General features: G+C 42.9%; 1 protein-coding gene across 12 annotated transcripts in view; it reads right to left on the reverse strand.

The window, feature by feature from the left end:
• Positions 1 to 12,559: 12,559 nt before the first annotated feature.
• The window catches only part of PAM (peptidylglycine alpha-amidating monooxygenase), a 255,430-nt gene continuing 250,280 nt past the window's right edge, over positions 12,560 to 17,709 (reverse strand). For 3 of the 12 annotated variants that reach the window (XM_072958324.1, XM_072958323.1, XM_072958330.1), the window contains 3 exons: positions 17,018 to 17,221; positions 14,114 to 14,170; positions 12,560 to 13,397 (listed from right to left, as the gene is read on the reverse strand). In XM_072958324.1, the coding sequence (XP_072814425.1) occupies positions 13,219 to 13,397; positions 14,114 to 14,170; positions 17,018 to 17,221 (440 nt within the window). In that variant the 3' untranslated portion in view covers positions 12,560 to 13,218. The remainder of the gene's footprint in view (positions 13,398 to 14,113; positions 14,171 to 17,017; positions 17,222 to 17,709) is intronic. The other 9 variants (XM_072958325.1, XM_072958331.1, XM_072958328.1 and 6 more) reach the window with 5 other exon arrangements.

Raw genomic sequence — 17,709 nt, forward strand, 5'->3', positions numbered from 1 at the left:
AGTGGAAACCGAATTAGGCAGAACACGAGTTTCTGCACCAACTTATTTCACAATCACATACTACTTTATGTTCACTAAGGAATTTACAGTCCAATGTAATACATACAGAGTTTGAGATTGTTTTCATATCCCTTTCCTATTTCCACCCCAATGTGCATTTGAAAACTGTAGAATCTGTTTTTCCCAGAGTAACTATCAGAAATTCTTTGGAATATCTCTTTTACCACCTCACAAACTTGAAGTTATTGTTAACCTTTAATTGTAATATTTCTTTGAATTCCTTCGGTGACTAATACAATCTAAAAGTCTTAGCACTGTACCTAATTTTACTAAAAAGACCTGCATTGTCAAGGTCACTGGGATCCAGGGCTTTGCTGAAGCAGCATGGCCCTTCACGCAGAAGACGACGCTGTGTTTGGCTCCAGCAGTGTTATGATGCGACCTGGGAGGAACGACTGGAAGGTCCTGTACAGCTAGGCAGACAGAGTGAGCAGGGGAGGCCGCACAGAGGCAGGAAGCTGGGTATTTTCTGTTCTCCCCACACACCTACTTAGCTCTTCCAACAGCTAGTCTTTTGCTTTTCATCTCTCTGCACCGGGGGACCTGCTGTCCTTCAGACTTCTTACCTCAAACTATGGCTGCCTGAGCTGACGAGGCTGAATTGGGAAGGAGATCTGCCTGACAGTGGGACGGGGGGTTTAGTCCAAGGCAAGTGGGTACCACCAGTCAGGGAGACTCTGCTCTGGGACACAGACTGCCGAACAACAAAAATGACCCGCTATCTGTGAGCCTCTCCCTAAGCAAAGAAGGCATTTTTGCAGGACACCTTGAGGAAGGGTATACAGCTGGTCGAAATAGACCCCTGAGTTGTTTTCACCAGGGTGAATCTGAGGAATTTCTTAGCCAGACCCTGGAGGAGTAGGAATGATTCCATATCTGTAGGAGCCATGACTCAGTTTTGCAAGCCTTGAATGCATTTCTACGTGGCCCAGCTGTGACTGAGTTTTCTGGCTTGCAGATGGACAATGATTTCCCTGGCTTGCAGATTACTACAAGGTTGAATAGCTTTGAGATCGAATTTACATACCATACAATTCACTCATTTAAGGTGAAAATTCAATGTTTTTTTTTATCGTGTTCAGAGTTGTGATTTTTGTCATTTAATATGGAAACTTTAACTGTCAACAACTTGAAACCAGCCGTGCAGAGACGGGGCAGGAGGGAGCAAGCAGAGGCGCGCGTGCTACGGCTGCCCTCCGTGTTCAGTACCCCTCCCCTTCTGCTGCCTCTGCCTCCACGGCGCCCACGCCCACCTCTTTGTAATCTTTCTCCAGAGCTGCAAGGTCCTCCTGGGCCTCAGAGCAATTTCCTTGCTCCATGCCTCCCCCTACTTACCAGTGCACAAAGGTTTGCTTTGTGCGCCTAAGATCCGACTCACGGTCCAGGCGGGGCTGGGCCGTGGCGTTGCCACCGTGTTACCTTTACTTCCTAAGATGGCAGTAGACGTTTACTTTTGCCTCCCTAAGTGAAAAACTATTTAAGTAATTTTATGATTTTCTGTTCTCTGGTTAGAGTAGTGAGTCTGTTACAAAGCAGACATGGATACTGTCGACATCTACGTGACACCTCGTGGTCCATGCATTTTCCGATACCTGCTTCGCACGTGTCCGGCTGCACCGCGCAGGACTGTAAGCCTTGTGATAGTCGCCCAGCCACGAGACCCAAGTAAGAGCCTGGACACAGCAACAGAGCCATCAGTGGTGTACTGGTTTAAGGGAATCTTACACGTCCGAAGCAAAAGGTCGTGGTGTGACAACCGCAATTGCAGAACAGGGCAGGAATCCTCACCACTTGGGGAAAAGGAGGCTACTGTTTCCAAGAGAACTGACATCAGGTCGGCTCATCAGTTACCAGGGAAACCAGCAGCCGGGGCGCGTGGCTCACAGCCCCTCAAGTTAATGACCATCACCAGGGCAGATGTTTCTCTTTAATAAACTAGTAGGTAGAGCCATTCTGGCCTAAGGATTAGAACCATCACCAGCTGGGGCAGGGGGCAGCTCGTTCGTGTGAGTAGGGTTACAGGTGGAGCAGGGACTGGTCAGACGCAGGATGTACAATGAGCAAGGAACCTGCCGTCTTGAGTGGCCTGATCATACACTCCACCCCTACACAACATGCACAGCCCTTACCATCTTGGTCCAGCCCTTTTCCACAGTGTCCCTGGAGTCAGGATGTGGAGGTGCACTGCAGCCAAATACAGACCACAGCAGCTAAACAGTGTCAAGAGTCCAAGAGCTGGGGCAAACTCCAGAGCCTGGCGCTTATCAGGTCAATTTCTGATGGAATTTCAGACGACAACAGCAGCATCTCACTGTAGACCCAGCAATCAAACTTATTTCTCAGAGAGGCCACTGTTGTTGCCCAGTCAGAACCAATTTCCTCCACTCGGACTAGGAACATAAGATGTTTAACAGCTACAATACACAGAAGATCGTGACTGAAATACGACGCAGTGACAGCAGGCTGAGATACCATAACCCCTGCCTGTGGTTTTTGTCCTGGCCTGCAGCACCACACCGCCTGTCCACCCTCGGTCCCCACAGCTGGCGCCGGACACTGGAGAGGCGGTGTAGCAGACCACACGGTTAATCCAGTGGTGCCTTTCTGCAGTCGCGGGCCCAGATTAATTACTTTAGTTTCCGGGAGGGGTTGGGGATTGCAGGTAGAAGACAGGTGAAATTTTGTAAATTCCTTTCTAATCCTATCCCCACAGGGCAGGATAACCAAAGTACCTGGAACTTACCTGCCAGTCCCAAGGCCGCTTTACAATATGTCCTCCGGGGGCAGATCCTTGGCAAGGACAAAACTGAGTTATTGTCCTGACTTGGCAACAGCCCTCCAGGGTCAACAGCTGAACTCGGATGGTGCTGACTAGCTGCTTCCGTGTTAACATGACATAGATGCTGCCAACTGCTCCTGGTATGTTCAGTTACAGTTCGTAGGGCTTGAGTGAGCCTCCCGGTCCTCCTGTTGAGAGAGCAGGTTTCCATCTCAATTGTTTAAATATCCAGTCATCCTGTCCATTAACCCAGCAGCAGTGGGTTCGTAAGGCAGGTGGAAATGCCAGTGTCTGGCATTTTTAACAGCTCATTCCTGAACCTCATGGCTGGTAAAGTGGGTTCCTTGGTCACTGCAGATGTCCTTGGGGGTCGAGTATGTCACACACAGCTCTTCTGGACTCCAAAGTGGCTTTTTTCTGTGCTGCTAGATGACTTGGGTAGGCCTTTCGTAACTCCTTCCACCTGCTCTAAGGCACTGTGACCGCACATAGCTGTTGTCCCATCACATATCACTGCTCTGCCCTCTTCCACAGCTGGCACCAGAAGCCCAAGGGTGCTCTTATTATTCTGCTGTTGCCACAGGAGCCAGCCAGACCCTTCTGGGTAACTGGCCGCATCAAATTCACAAGCCTGTCCTTGAGTTAATATCCCTAAAGCCTGTGTCAGTAGCTGTTTGGGGGTGACGGGTGGGGGGCATGCTTGTATTCTGTGAGTACTCGGGTCCTTGTGTGCCGTCTGCGTTCACCAGCTGTCCCTGTGGAAGCAGATGAGCCGTGAGGGAGGGGCCATTCCTTCTAAAATTAAAAGAAACTGAGGTTTCATTCACATAACGGACAAGAAAAACACCTCTCATGGAAGAGAGCTGCCCCAGGGCTGCACATGCTGGTGGGCAGCCACCTCGAGATAACTCCCTGCAGCTTTCGTTCCCGTCCTTATTTCCCGACATCTCGGCTCTCCCGAGTTCCCAGGCGACCTCCTCTCGGGTTTGCCTGCTGTAGGGCTGCGCCGCGCAGGCCTGCGAGCCTTGTGATAGTTGCCCGGCCACGAGACCCAAGTAAGAGCCTGGACACAGCAACAGAGCCATCAGTGGTGTACTGGTTCAAGGGAATGTTACGTGTCCAAAGAGCAAGGTTGTGGTGTGACAACCGCAACTGCAGAACAGGACAGGAATCCTCACCACTTGGGGAAAAGGAGGCTACTGTTTCCAAGAGAACTGACATCAGGTCGGCTCATCAGTTACCAGGGAAACCAGCAGCCGGGGCGCATGGCCCCCAGCCCCTCAAGTTAATGACCATCACCAGGGCAGATGTTTCTCTTTAATAAACTAGTAGGTGGAGCCATTCTGGCCTAAGGATTAGAACCATCACCAGCTGGGGCAGGGGGCAGCTCGTTCGTGTGAGTAGGGTTACAGGTGGAGCAGGGACTGGTCAGACGTGGGATGTACAATGAGCAAGGAAACCCCGTCCTGAGGCGCCTGACCATTCAGCATGATATTGTCATAAAAATTGGATGACCGGCAACATTTTAAATATTCTTCTTGAAGACAGCCATCTGTCACCAAATAGCCCCTCTTTTATAAGTGCACAAATCCATGTAAATTTTTTGCTAAGTTTTACCACCAGATGTCAGCCATTCACTGTACTGGGAATAACTACCCTGAAGCAATAATTACAAGGAATCTATCCGTTCTGTCTCCTTTCTCTCTTGTTCTCTGTCTCTCTTTTACTCCTTCCTGCTACGACTGTCAGTCTATCAATCATCTACTAATCTATCACCTATGTATTTATTATAGTACACATATCTATTCTAATCTATCTAATAATGGAAAGGACATACTAGGTATTTTAAGGAAGGTAACATGATAAAGAGTTTAAATATTTACAAATACAAATGTGAAAACTATGCTAAAAATGTTTTCCTGAACTTTGGACTGGAATTCAAGCTCTTTTCAGCCCAGGAACTCTGGGACCAATGCAATATTTTGCAGCATTTTCAGAACATCCTTTCACCTATCACCCAGAACCTTTGCTTTTTGGAACTTCTCTTAGATTTTTGTTGTTGCTGGAATTATATTCTTGTTGAAAGAGTATGAATAGCATATTGAGAAAGCTATTCAATACTTGATTTTCATAAAGGCTCTAGGGTGATTGATTTAAAAGATAATTAACCATTAGAGAACTCTGCAAAGAGAGTTTTTCCCTACCAACGACTTCTACTTTAATGTTTTCCTATCAAATGTCTTCCTGAACATTAATATATGCTTTCTATGATCTCTTACTCCAAACTTCGTGAGGTCCCTGACTCGGCTTCCATCACTGAGCTTGACACAATGAATGTATGCTTCCTTTCTTCTCTGGGTTGTGAGCTCCTTGAGGTTTGGGAGCTCAGCAGGTGTCTGTGGATACATGAATTTTATTCTCTAAACAGGGACTGCAGCAACCTATGGCGGGTTATTGGTTGCCTGCTCAGCAAACATTTTCTTCTATCTTTCCTTCGTATCCAAATTTTAGGTGTCTAGGGCTTCTTTTGTGGGGTCATAGTGTTGTCGATAGATGCAACCGGTGTTTCAGGTTCTTGTCCCATCCCAGAAAGAATTCAGAGATTAAAAAAAGGCAAAGTGAGGATTTATTAAAGGATGGATAGTACACTCTCGGGGGAGAGCGGGCAGGCTCAGGTGAGCAGCTGCCCTGAGTTTCTTTGGCAAGTTAGCTACACAGGGTGTAAAAATGAATGGGCGAAATATTCATTGGGGAGTGAAGGGTTTGGGGTCGCATTCCCTAATTATCATCCCAACTCCACCTTCCCAAAGGGAGGAGGGACTTTTGTCCTTATTTAGTCAGGATCAGAAGTGTCATGGTGTCGGTGCATGATGGGTACTTCTGATCTGCAAGGCTAATTTTATTGAAATGAGGGCATAATGAGCAAAAGGTCACATTCGACACTAGAAATTCCTGCCTTTTCTCACCGTTCTTTGTTCTTCTCCAGGCCACTTGTCATCCCCAAAAAGCATGATCCCTTATCAGCCCCAAGGTTCCTGCTTTTCTTTCTCTGCCCAAGGATCCCTGCTGCTTACATGATGTGTGGTTTCCCGCATTTGGCCTGTGCGCCTCCTTTCTGCCCAATTCCTGCCATTTGGTCTGTGTCCCCCTTTCTCTGCTCATGTCTAGCTATCTGCCTGCTCTAACACTAGGGCTTGAGGGAAGCTGATCTCACTCAAGCTTCACGCATGGGCCTGAGTGGTCTAAAAAGAATTCTATTCCCTTTGCTAAGGATTAGCTCAGAAATTGCCATGTGATGAATGTTAGGGAAAATTTTCTTGGAAGGTTGAAAAAAAACTTTCCTCACTCCTGAAAGAGTGGACTACAAGGAGGACTGGTAGGTAAATCTTTGTGAATCCATTGTCATTTCTGAAAAAGAAAACACTAATGTTCTTGTGTTTCTGAATTTTGGGGGGGTTATATAGATATGGGGAGGGTAGGGAAGTCTCACATTTTCAGACACCTGCTAGAGACATCTGTCATGTCACCTAGAAAAATATTCAAGAAAATGAAACCAACATGGAGGAGAACCTCTGGGGAGGCGGGGAGGGAGGGAGAGAGAGAGAGACCTGAAGTCATCCTCTGTGTCCCTGTATCCTCTTACCCTAGAATTTTTATGAGCCAAGGAGCCAATAAATTTCTCTCTCTCTCTTATTTTACAAAATTATGATCCAATGAGATAAGAGCTTGGAAAGGGGAAGTCTGTCTAAGCAGCTGGAAAAATGTATAGAAGCTGGGAGGGCAGTAAGGGCACTGCCATTTGAGAGAAGTTGAATATGGCTTCCTCCTGGAGTGAGGATGTAAGCAGGCCTCTGGGGATAGAAGTCTTCGTGGTGTTCACCTGTCTTTTCTGGCTGAAACAAAATTCAGAGCCTTACTGAAAATTTTAAAGATCTGTGTGAATTTTATGACTGTTAGGAAATATAATGTCCTTTATCAGATATTTGATTTACAAATATTTAATCCCAATATATGGGCTGTCTTTTCATTCTCTCAACTTTGTTTTTCAAAGGGAAGTTTTTAACGTTGATGAAGTCCAATTCATGGAAGAAGCATGTAGAATGGTAACTAGCAGGGGCTGGAGGGGTCGGGGTGGGGGGGAAATGGGGAGTCCCTATTCAGTGGGTATTTAGTTTCACTTATGCAAGATGAATAAATTCTAGAGATCTGCTGTACAACATTGTGCCTAAAATTAACATTGCTGTGTTGTACACTTAAAATTTTGTTGAAAGGGTAGATCTCATCTTAAGTTTTCTTACCACATTACAATAAGAAAAAGAAAGGCTAATGGAACCCTTGAGTTTTGAGGGTTTAAGAGGAAAACCATCTGACCTCTAGTTTGATTTATAGGGAGGGAAGGCAGGTGATGGTTCTGTGTCTGTAGGCACAGATATGAGGATCAGCCCCAAACCAGGACCCCTGAACGTATCAGCACCTGAGAAGTTTCCAGCACAAAGCGATGGCCTTGAAGGCCAAGTATTGCCCTCTGGGGGGGCGGTCTGAGTCGGAGCAGCAGCGGAGCAATAGCTTTCTTAGGACTGGGATAGAGAACAACCTTCAACAGAGACCCCATGAGGCAGCAAGAAGAAATCGCAGCATGGAGGAGTCAGGCTTGAACATGCCGCCGCTGTGTCTGCAGACTTGCTGCTATTCTTCGTTCGGGATCTGAGACCTTCCTGACAACTCCAGAGAAGGAGGGGAAGGAGGAAGCTAATCATCAAAATGCTAATGACTGGTTTCTATCAATAAGAAATGTAAGTACTTGAACAATTAATTAGGATAATAAAAGGCATTTGACCATATATGCACCGTGGGATGGGTGAGCTTGTCAAATTGGTTACAGATAAAATGAGGGGGTTCATTTATGCTCTTGAGTAGATGCTGCCACTATTTCTTGGGGCAACAGTAAGTACTCTCAGTCATTTACAGAAGAATGCTGGCTAATAAATGAAGATGAAATGCAGAATTAAAAAATCTCATTATTTAAGAACACCTTGAAAATTATGGATTCAGGAAAATATCATCAGTGGATACTAAAACCACTGGGTAAATGTTGTTGGGAAACAAGATATTCACATGGTCTGAAAGTGTTTTCTCTCAAAAACACTTTCTAAAGACAAAGTGGAAATGGAATATATATAATATAATGGATAGATTTGTTGGACACCATCTTTCTTATGTGATCAAAGGTAGCATCACCAGCAGTGGGGCAAACTGACACCAGTGGCCTCCTAACATGAGACAGTGGGAGGCAGGCAACATCACAATCATGAATCAATCACGAGGAAACCGGTGAAGCCACACTGTGAGACCTTGTACGAGACAATTGGCCCGGACTCTTAAAAATGTTCATGTTTTGGAAGAAAAAAATGACAAGAGAAACACTTTAAAGGAGACTAAAGAGATACGATAAACAAATGCATCATGTGAATCATAATTGGATCCTGGACCAAAAACAGAAAGATCCAAAGGACATTTTGGGAACTTCAGGGTTTGAATGTGGGCTACAAATTGGCTGATATTAAGGAATCAGCATTAAATTCTTGATTGTAATAGTGGTTTATGTGGTTATGTAGGGGAATGCTTAGTTCTTAAGTGTTGAAATATTTAGGGTAAAGATTATGATGTCCTCAACTTATTTTCAAATGGTTCAGCAGAAGTTAGTAAATTAGAATGTGTGTGTGTGTGTGTGTGTGTGTGCCTGTGCACACACATGTGTGAGCACCTGTGAGAAAGAGAAAGCAAGTATGGCAAAATGTTAATCACTGGTGCGTCTAAGTGAAGGATATGTGGATGATCATTGTAATGATCTTCAATATTTCTGTAGCTTTGAAATTTTCAGAGGAAAAAACAGGAACAAAAGAACATTGTAATTTGCTTTACGTTCCTTTCAGAATGAACAGGATTGACTGAACACCAATACTTTACCTTTCTATAACTAAAGCAACCACATCACTTACTGATTGGAAGCTATCTGTTTCCATCAATCTTGGTTGAGTAGAAATCAAGTATAAATACTATACACACACACACACATACTTTAGACCTCAAATCTCTGCTGTTCTCCTTTGTGTATTTTTTTATTGCCATTATTATTGTGACAAGCCAAAGTTGAACAATGGTTCTTGTGTCAATATTTTTGTGGGCATTTGGAACTATCTTCATATACATACTGGAATAGACTTAATCACTTAATGTCTCTTTTTAATGTAATAATTTAAGCATCACACACGTGGCCATTACAGTAAACTCCTGTATTTGAGAAAGACGGTGATGTGGTTATGGTCTCGGGATAACAGCAGTGAATATCTGCTATTTTTTCTTCCCAGAATCTACTCTATCCAACTGGCAACAATATCTGAAACTTTCCTGGGAACATGAATCCTTTATAAACCAGCAGTGGGGTTACTGTGGGATGTGACCCTGCCCTGGTTCCATACATCGCACTCTCCCTGCTCATTGGGCAACTCCTTCCCTGTGACAGTACAGCATCAATTCTGGAGTGTGGAAAATGCATGTACTTGTTTTGTGCCTGTCATTTGGATATATAATTGACATCTTTGTGCTTTGATGTTTCAAAAATTCAAACGCTATAAGGAAGAGTCACATTTACCATCATGAGTATATTCTCGACGATGAATATGCTCCCCTCATTAAAGCATGATGCTGGAAAAATACACCAGATAGGCTTGGGTGATTCTTGTCACATCTAAAGACGTGATTTCCAAAAAACAAAGCAAAAGAAAACAAAAAACAAAGTCTAGCATGGTGATCTGGGGAAGACACGAAGACATCATTTGTATTTTGCTTCGATGCTTTTTTAAAACGAGGTTCTAGGGAGACCCCTAGTAGCCTTTCTATGCGTCTAAGTTATTTCCCATGGTGAGACAGTGTTAGGGAACTATAGAAAAAAGCTGGTGGTAGGCAAGTTCTGGCCCTGAAGGTAACTTGCATCTGAATTTTTTGTGGTCTGAGTTTGAGGAACTGGAGTGGATGAATGGGCCTAATGATCACTCTACAAAGATCCCACATTTGAGAAAGTGATTTTGTGCGCCTAACAATTTGTTTTAAGGCTCAGTTACTCTCTGTAGGACTGTATTTTTTGAGATGGTCCACAGAACACCTGGATCCAAATCACCAGGAGTGCTTTGTAAAAATGCAGCTCTCTGAGCCCTACCCCATATAGTGAATCAGAAACTCTGGGAATGAGACCAGGAATCAGGCCTCTTGGAATAAGCATCACCAGAAGATCCTTCCATTCACTGAAGCCTGAGAATTATTGCCACGGGCGATATGAGCTTTGACTTACATCAGCTAGGTACGTGACAGTCTGGGGAGTAAGCCCAAATACCAAGTCTGTGGCTTCCCTGGTCATGCAGTGACTCAAATATTTAATTTATATAACATCTGAGTGAGTCTTTTAAGATGCATGGGAATTTTGAAAAAGAATATGCTGATTTAATAAACTAAGAAGATAGCTTAGAACAAAAGATTTCATGCATATAATTCAGGGCTAACTGAGCATATGACAAAGCTATTCTTTTAACTCCCCCCAAAAATACTCTCTGGGTAATTTACTGTAAAAATTTCAAAGCACAGGTATTTGTCTCTGCCTTCTTAGTAAGTCAATTATGCCTATTTTAATTACCCAATCTAAAACATTTATCAATTAAGGTCTGGTACTATTCAAAATATTAAAACACCTCAGACCACATCTTCCTTCTCCAAACATCTGTAAACTAAAATTTACATGAAAATATCACTATCTACTTGTAGCAACTGGCAAAGTAAAGCAGCCATTCTCAAAGACAGTGGTTTTCAACTCTGGCTGCACAGGACAACCAGCTGGAAAAATTGAAAAACATGACCTATAGCAATACTCTATGGTGAGCCCATTAAATCAGGATCTGTGAAGAGAGTGTCCAGTCATTTTTTTTCTTAAATTCTCCGGCTATTCTACTGTGATGGGATCCACTCCTTCAGGTACTCCCCAGGCAGTGCAGTCTCTGACTCAGTAAATGAAGTTCAGCTAAAACAATAATCGGTGGAGAGATTGCCTGAAGTCAGTGCAGTTCATTCATTTCTAGTCTGCCATCTTTAATTAAGGCAGGTCAGTAGACTAAGGGTAGTTTTCCAGGACAGGATGGTAATGCTCCAGATTCCTTTTCCTGAATTTTCTTTTTTATAAAGCCATTTGCTTATATTAGGCATATAATGCCATGTGCTATATATATTAAGGGACACAGACCTGTAAGAACAGAGCTGCAAATGTATTTGTCTACTCTATGGATATTGTTGAAGACTTTAATTACACAACATGGTGCTGTCTTTCAGAAGATACTTGGGAGCAAATTTTTCTGATCTAATTATTAGGAATTTTTAATGGGCTTATGAATTATGTAACTAATCAAGTTTTACTTAATGAGCTGCTAGGAAGTTTGGAGCCACATTCTCTCCATGGGCAAATGTAATCAGCATTATTCCTGTACTGTTTTTCCATTTTATCTTTGTTTTCTCCTTTTCTTTCTCATTTCTTCATAATTTATCATTTTGCTCTATTTGTTTTTTGCACCCATGAGCCATTGTAAAAGTGTTGAGGAACAAGAAAGATGAGGCATACATAACATTAAAAATTTATAGATAATGGAGCCAATGATCAAATACTGAACCACAAAGGATAGTTTTAGTGCAAGTCAACTAATTTCCACAATGCAAGAAAACCTGAACAGCATCAAAGGCAACCTATACAGCATATGTGTCTTGGGCACTGGACAAATTCTGATGTTGAAACCCAAATATGTAAGATACAGTGAACAGGCACACACACAGCAGAACAGTGCTGTGTGATCCTGCACTTAGATATCTACCACTGATGAGCTGCAAGGGACAGAGGAGGGATCAAAGGGAGGCAAAGTGTATTCATCTGAGAAGGAACAAATCTTCCAGTCAGATCCTCTTTGGTATCAATTATCAGGGAAAAAAAAAAAGTCTGAGTTAAGTTAGATATTTAAAATAACATAGCTGGAAGACATTCTCTCTCTCTCTTTTTCTTTTTTCTTTTTTGCAAAGTACTCTGTATTGTTTCCATGATTAGTCAATTATATCTCTAATATGCCACTTCTAAGATTCCTGAATTGCAAGCAGGCATTTGGAAGAAAGGATCCTAGAGTCTGAATATTATAAAAAGGAAAGTTTTCAGGATTTTACTAAATTGCATTGATGGATTATGAAAAAGATGTTTCAAAAGTAATTTGTACTCACTGTAATAGATGAATATTCCTATGAATACATGGGAATTTGAATGAAATTATTCTTTAAAAAGAAAACTGTTAACACTAACCTACCCTGATGGATTCATTTGCATATGTAATTTGAGACACAGGTTTCCTCTTAGCTAGGCTCACCTTTTATTAAAGTATTTACCTTCTGATAGATATACGGACAAAAACCTTCTGTGAATTTTAAAAGAGAGCCTGGTTTTACATATATGTCAACTCTTAAACTGGTTTTTAATTTATATCAGCTACATAATGAAATATCTTCTTAATTTTAATACAACACATTTCTTTTGGTTGAAGACAATGAATAGGTTTCACCATATCTGTGGTTTGCATAATTATTACAAAAGTTGTATATAAAACACTGCGAATATGCAAAAACTGCAAAATACACTCTGACAGCTAATGCTCTGAAAACACTTTATTACACAAATTACATTCAGATTCTGAAAATAGTGATCTAACAGTGTAACCATCTAAAAATAAGACATCCCAAAAACACACCAACTGAAGAAGAAAATTAAAACAAGAATTTAAATAGAGACTTTTTTTCTTTCCCTCGTTGCAATATAATGTTAGTGATTTTAAAAAAATAGAAGGAGATTTAGCAGCTTTGTCGTCATGTAGCACAAAGTTTCTCTTTACTGCCACAGGCTGAGAATGCTGAACAGGAAAAGGCACCAAAGAAAGACACTGGCAATGGAAGTGCTATTGGGGAAATACTGTGTTCAAGCGGAGAACGGGGTTATATACAAACTACAGAAAAACCTCAAAAATGCAAGTGAGCAAAACTTCCATCGTTAAATTACTAGTGTGATGGAGGAAGAGGACTGTTTCTCTATTCTATGTTCATATAAAGACAATGGCACTGTTATGAACTTCAAGGAAACTCCTCAACTAGCAACAGAAGCCAACTAAACCAAAATGAAGTAAATAAAATGTGTACAGTCCCACATAGACTAGTACAGTTTACAATTAAATACACAAAACTCTAAACGTGCTAAAGGGAAAGGAATCTGGCATTCTTAGTAAATCTCAACCACCTAAACCAAAGCCCGGTTTTCAGGAGGAAGGTGCGGGGGCGGGCAGAGGTGCCGAGTACTCCTCTTCTGACTCACTTCCGTCATCCTCATCTTTCTCCTGGTCACTTCCCTCGGTGCTAAGGCGGTCAAACCCTTTTCGGCTGTAGCCTTTACGGCTTGCGAAGAAATTTCCCAGGTTTAAGCCTCCACTGCCCTTTCCTGAAGAAAGCAAACAGTGACATAGGATTGAGGTAACTTTTGTACAAAGGCTTCTCAGCGTCCCTGTAAATTCTTAAGTGCTAAACAAAGTTAGAAGTTGGGGATGGGAAAAGGTAGATACTGGCCAAAAAAAAAAAAAAAAAACCAAAAAACAAAAACAGAGAGAGAGAGAGAAAGAGACACACACAGAGATACTTATTCTACAGAGTCAGAAAGATGTAACTCCACAGATTCATTAAAATCAATAAGGAAAAACCCCAGCGCTCTCCAGGGTTACGTGTTTCTGCAGAATTATTTCAGATGCACTTTTCACCTGCTTTTCCCAGGCTCTCTGGCATGGGCATCCCCTTGAGCAGCTTCTCACTTCAGCGACTCTATGCAAAGGTCATCTTCACTAGGACAAGCACTGACATGCCGACTACAGTGACAGAAAATTTACTGAAGACTAACAAAGCCAGGTAAAAAGACAGGAAAAAAGAACACAATACTGCAGAACAGCAAGGTGGGCAAATGAAGCTGGGGAACCTGCCGCCAGGGCCACACACTTTAGTTTAGTTCATGGTTTGCCTTCTGCATTTACCATCGGGGATGCCAGGCTGCACACGAGGAGTTTAATTTCCAGAGAGATAATAAGAAATAGTTTCTTGCTTTTTAAAAGTCGTGAGCTTGCTGATTTTGAATCAAATGTGACGGATTCTAAAAGGTCACAGGCATACCTCTAAGTCTTCCCAGCACTCTTCCCGAACTTGCCTCAAGTTTGTGTTCAGAATCTGCTAGAAAAAGATGGCACATTTCAAAATGGGTCCCAATCACACTCCTCAATCCACGGGCTCAGCTTTCAATACAAAATCAGGAATCAACTCATAAATGATCAATTACAAGGCCTGGCTCTTGTCTGTAGGTATTCTTAGAATTTGAAGGGGAAGGAAAGGCAATATATTATGTGATGTATACATGGGGCAGAAAGGGGTTTGACCCCTGCCTGTGTCTTTCACAGGCTGTGCGATCTCAATAAATTACTTCTCTGAGCCTCAGTTTTCTGAGAAGAGAGGGCTAATGAGCATCCCCACCTCTCTGTAAGGTTTAGATTGGACACCGCATGTGGCGTGCTTCCAACAGTGCCTGGCACACGTACAGCAGATGCTCAATAAATATCAGTTACCTTTATTAGGACAAAATTAAGTTACCAGTAATTCGTAAAACTTTGGAAGCTTTGGTTATTACAGTTTAGGAATATTGGTTGGAGGCTTTGGTCTGTTAAGAACAGTGCATGTCCTGCTTGAGAAAGCTCTGGATCCACTTACATCACTTCCCCTTTCTATAAGACTGAAGGCAAAACCCTGAAACCCTGAGTATTTTGAGCCATATTAGGTGCCCCAAATTCTCCCCATGGGGCTGCCCGTCTCCATGAAGGATGGACTCTCTGTCCTCATGGAGAGGCCGAACTCCCGATGGACTTCACTTCTCCCCTTGCTGTGTAGCTCACGGCACCCTGTGCCCTGCTTCCACCACTCCCCTAAGGACTACGGTCAGGGAAACAAGGCTCAGCGTTCTCCTAGGAGGTCTCCAACCAGGAGTGGGGCAGCATCATGGAGAAAGCTAGCAGGCAGAGGACAGAGCAAACATAGAAGAGTGGATGGGGAGAGAAACAGCCAAGGAGGGAAGAAGACTCTGATGAGACCATTAGAAAGGCAACAAGTTAGACTGTAACTTCCACAAGGATGTGGGACAGTCCTCAGTCAGTTTTGCATCCCCTGTGCCTAGCACAGTGTCTCATGCGGAGGTGACACACTACCAGCGTGTGCTCACTAAGTGGAAGGCACTTCGTGAGGGATACTGAAAACCCACATGGACTGGATAAGACCTATCAAGAACAAATGAGAGGCTGATCTCCTTTTAGAATTAAATGTATTAGACTGAACCATTATAAAACTGCAATTTTTCTAAAGAAAACCTGATTGAATAATGGCAATTTCATAGGGTTTGACCTGGGTCTCTGTCTTCCCAACACCTCCTTGTAAACTCAGCACTCTGGTAACAGTGCCACGTCACGTGCACTAACAGCAAACAGGAGAGGCCAAGCCTTCTCGACTCCCCAGCCACTCTTCCTTCTGGTGTGGGCTGCTTACAACTTTCCTGCTCCCTGCCCTCAGGCCCCATGTGTCCCTGATACTCCCTGTACTCAGCACTGCACTTACCACCCTCGATTAGTACCTTTATGTGTCATCTCTTTCTTGTGTGTCATCTATTCTGTAAGCGCCATTATTTATTCTGGCATTATCCCAATGACTATCAAACCCCTAGGGCCAGGAACTGTTACTGGTGCTGGGGATACATCAGTCAACAGGAAACATACAAGATTCGTGCTTTTTTGAAGCTTCCATCTAACTCCATGAAGACAGTGACTGTGTTCACTGATCTTTGCCCTGCTTACCAGAGGTCCACACCCATACCAGGAGCTCCACCGCAGTCGTTTTTGGAAGAGTTAGCTGTATTTTGCTGAGCTTTACTGATTGCCAATGAAAAGCAAAAGAAAGTCCTAGAAAAATTCCCTTTCACAACTTATTAAAATGAATCCTCTGGCTTTGTTTCTGTGTCCCTTTCTGTGTCAGGGCTTTGCCATGGGCACTGAATCCCTGCCACGATCGCCTTGGCCTGGAATAGGATCAGATGCTTGATCAAATGCTACCTCCCACCCTGGTCCATGGATCCCTTCCCAGACACAGCTGCAGCCTTTTGCCTTAGGACATGGGGACCCAGCCAACGGACTGCTCGTGAGAGGTGAGAATCACAAGTTGGATTATTTGTTTATTTATGTGGACGTCTTGAAAGGAACTCAGCTCCTGGATCCTGTAGTGTGATAATGATTTGATAAAATACTGATTCCAGCATTGGACCCTGCCTTGTATGGTTAGGGAAAGGCCTAAATTAAGACTATTTAAAAATCATCAAATGGTTTCTTATAGAAATAGTTGGTTTCCTGGAAAAGCTGAGGTTTGAGACAAGTATCTTTTATGGCTTCTTATTACTATTATTATTTTATTACCAATGATTATGAAGAATTAACTGAACACTTACAAGGTGCCAGATACTGTGATAAGTGCTTCATGTACATTGTTTCATTTAATCGTCACACAACCTTGTGAGTATCCCCACTTTATAGATAAAAAAACTGGCTTAGAGAGATTAAGTAACTTGCCCAAGGTCATGAGCCAGGAGCCAGAGCCAGGACTAAGTGAACCCCGGCGTTGGAGGACCGGGCCTCTTTTTAACAGCAGGCGTCTCCTCCTTCTGGACCATTCAGCTAATTTCACTAATCTACTTATCTACCTAGTTTCATGTGAACACATTAATTGGATTTAAGCCAATTGCTAAAAGGCAATATTAAAGGTTATATTGTACTCTAACTATCCAAACTTCAGAAGCTCCAGATATATCTTCTAATGTGATACTAACTACAGACAATATTTGGAACAGAGACAATAACGTTGAAACAGGTAGAAAGCATTCAAAAAAAAAAAAAAACACTGAAAAATAAATCACAACCGAACTTTGAGGATAATCAGGCCAAACACTCTTTCGAAGGTAGGTTCCAAGTTCAAGGGGCTCATTTTACTTGCCTCCAAAGGCCCTTGATTTTTTCCACCGAATAAATAACGCAATGGCCAGCAGGACAACCACCGGAATAACCAGGAGGGTTGTTATGAGAACAACGGGCACTCCCGAGCCCGGCTCTTTGATCAGTTTCTGTTTCTCTTGCATCTTCTGCAATTCTGAGGAGGCGGGATTGTTCTCCATTTGGGTTTCAACAACTGCCTCGGATTCTTCAGGGAAAGAAGAGTTTACAATATTCAACTGACTCAAAAGATTCCAAAACCTGCCCCCCACCGCCCCCTACCCAGTCAAATCAACAACTGCTCCCGAAGAACTTGTCGAGCTCAGTGCATGTGGGGTTCACGTTTCAGTATCTGAATCTACCAAGCTGGCAGCTGTGGTTGGCAAATTCCCACTGAGTGGTTTTTCACCTTTAAATTGGTTTTCTTTGGTTCTACCCTTTGTTCCCTCTTTACCTATAATTCCACAAAAGATATATCATCCTTTTGCATTTTTTCAGAGTTAAAATGAACAGGCAGCATGGTGTGGGGGACAGAATTGGTGTGCATACTGGAGTCATATGAATCTGGGCTCAAATCCCAGTTCTCCTATAGAGTCAGCTTATGTAACTTTGGGCAAGTTACTTAAATGATCTGGGTCTTAGCAACCTCATCCGTATGACTATGACGAGGATAGTAAATAACCTCCTTCACAAAAT

This window comes from Vicugna pacos, chromosome 3, assembly GCF_048564905.1.
Source record: "Vicugna pacos chromosome 3, VicPac4, whole genome shotgun sequence".
Taxonomy (NCBI): Eukaryota; Metazoa; Chordata; class Mammalia; order Artiodactyla; family Camelidae; genus Vicugna; species Vicugna pacos.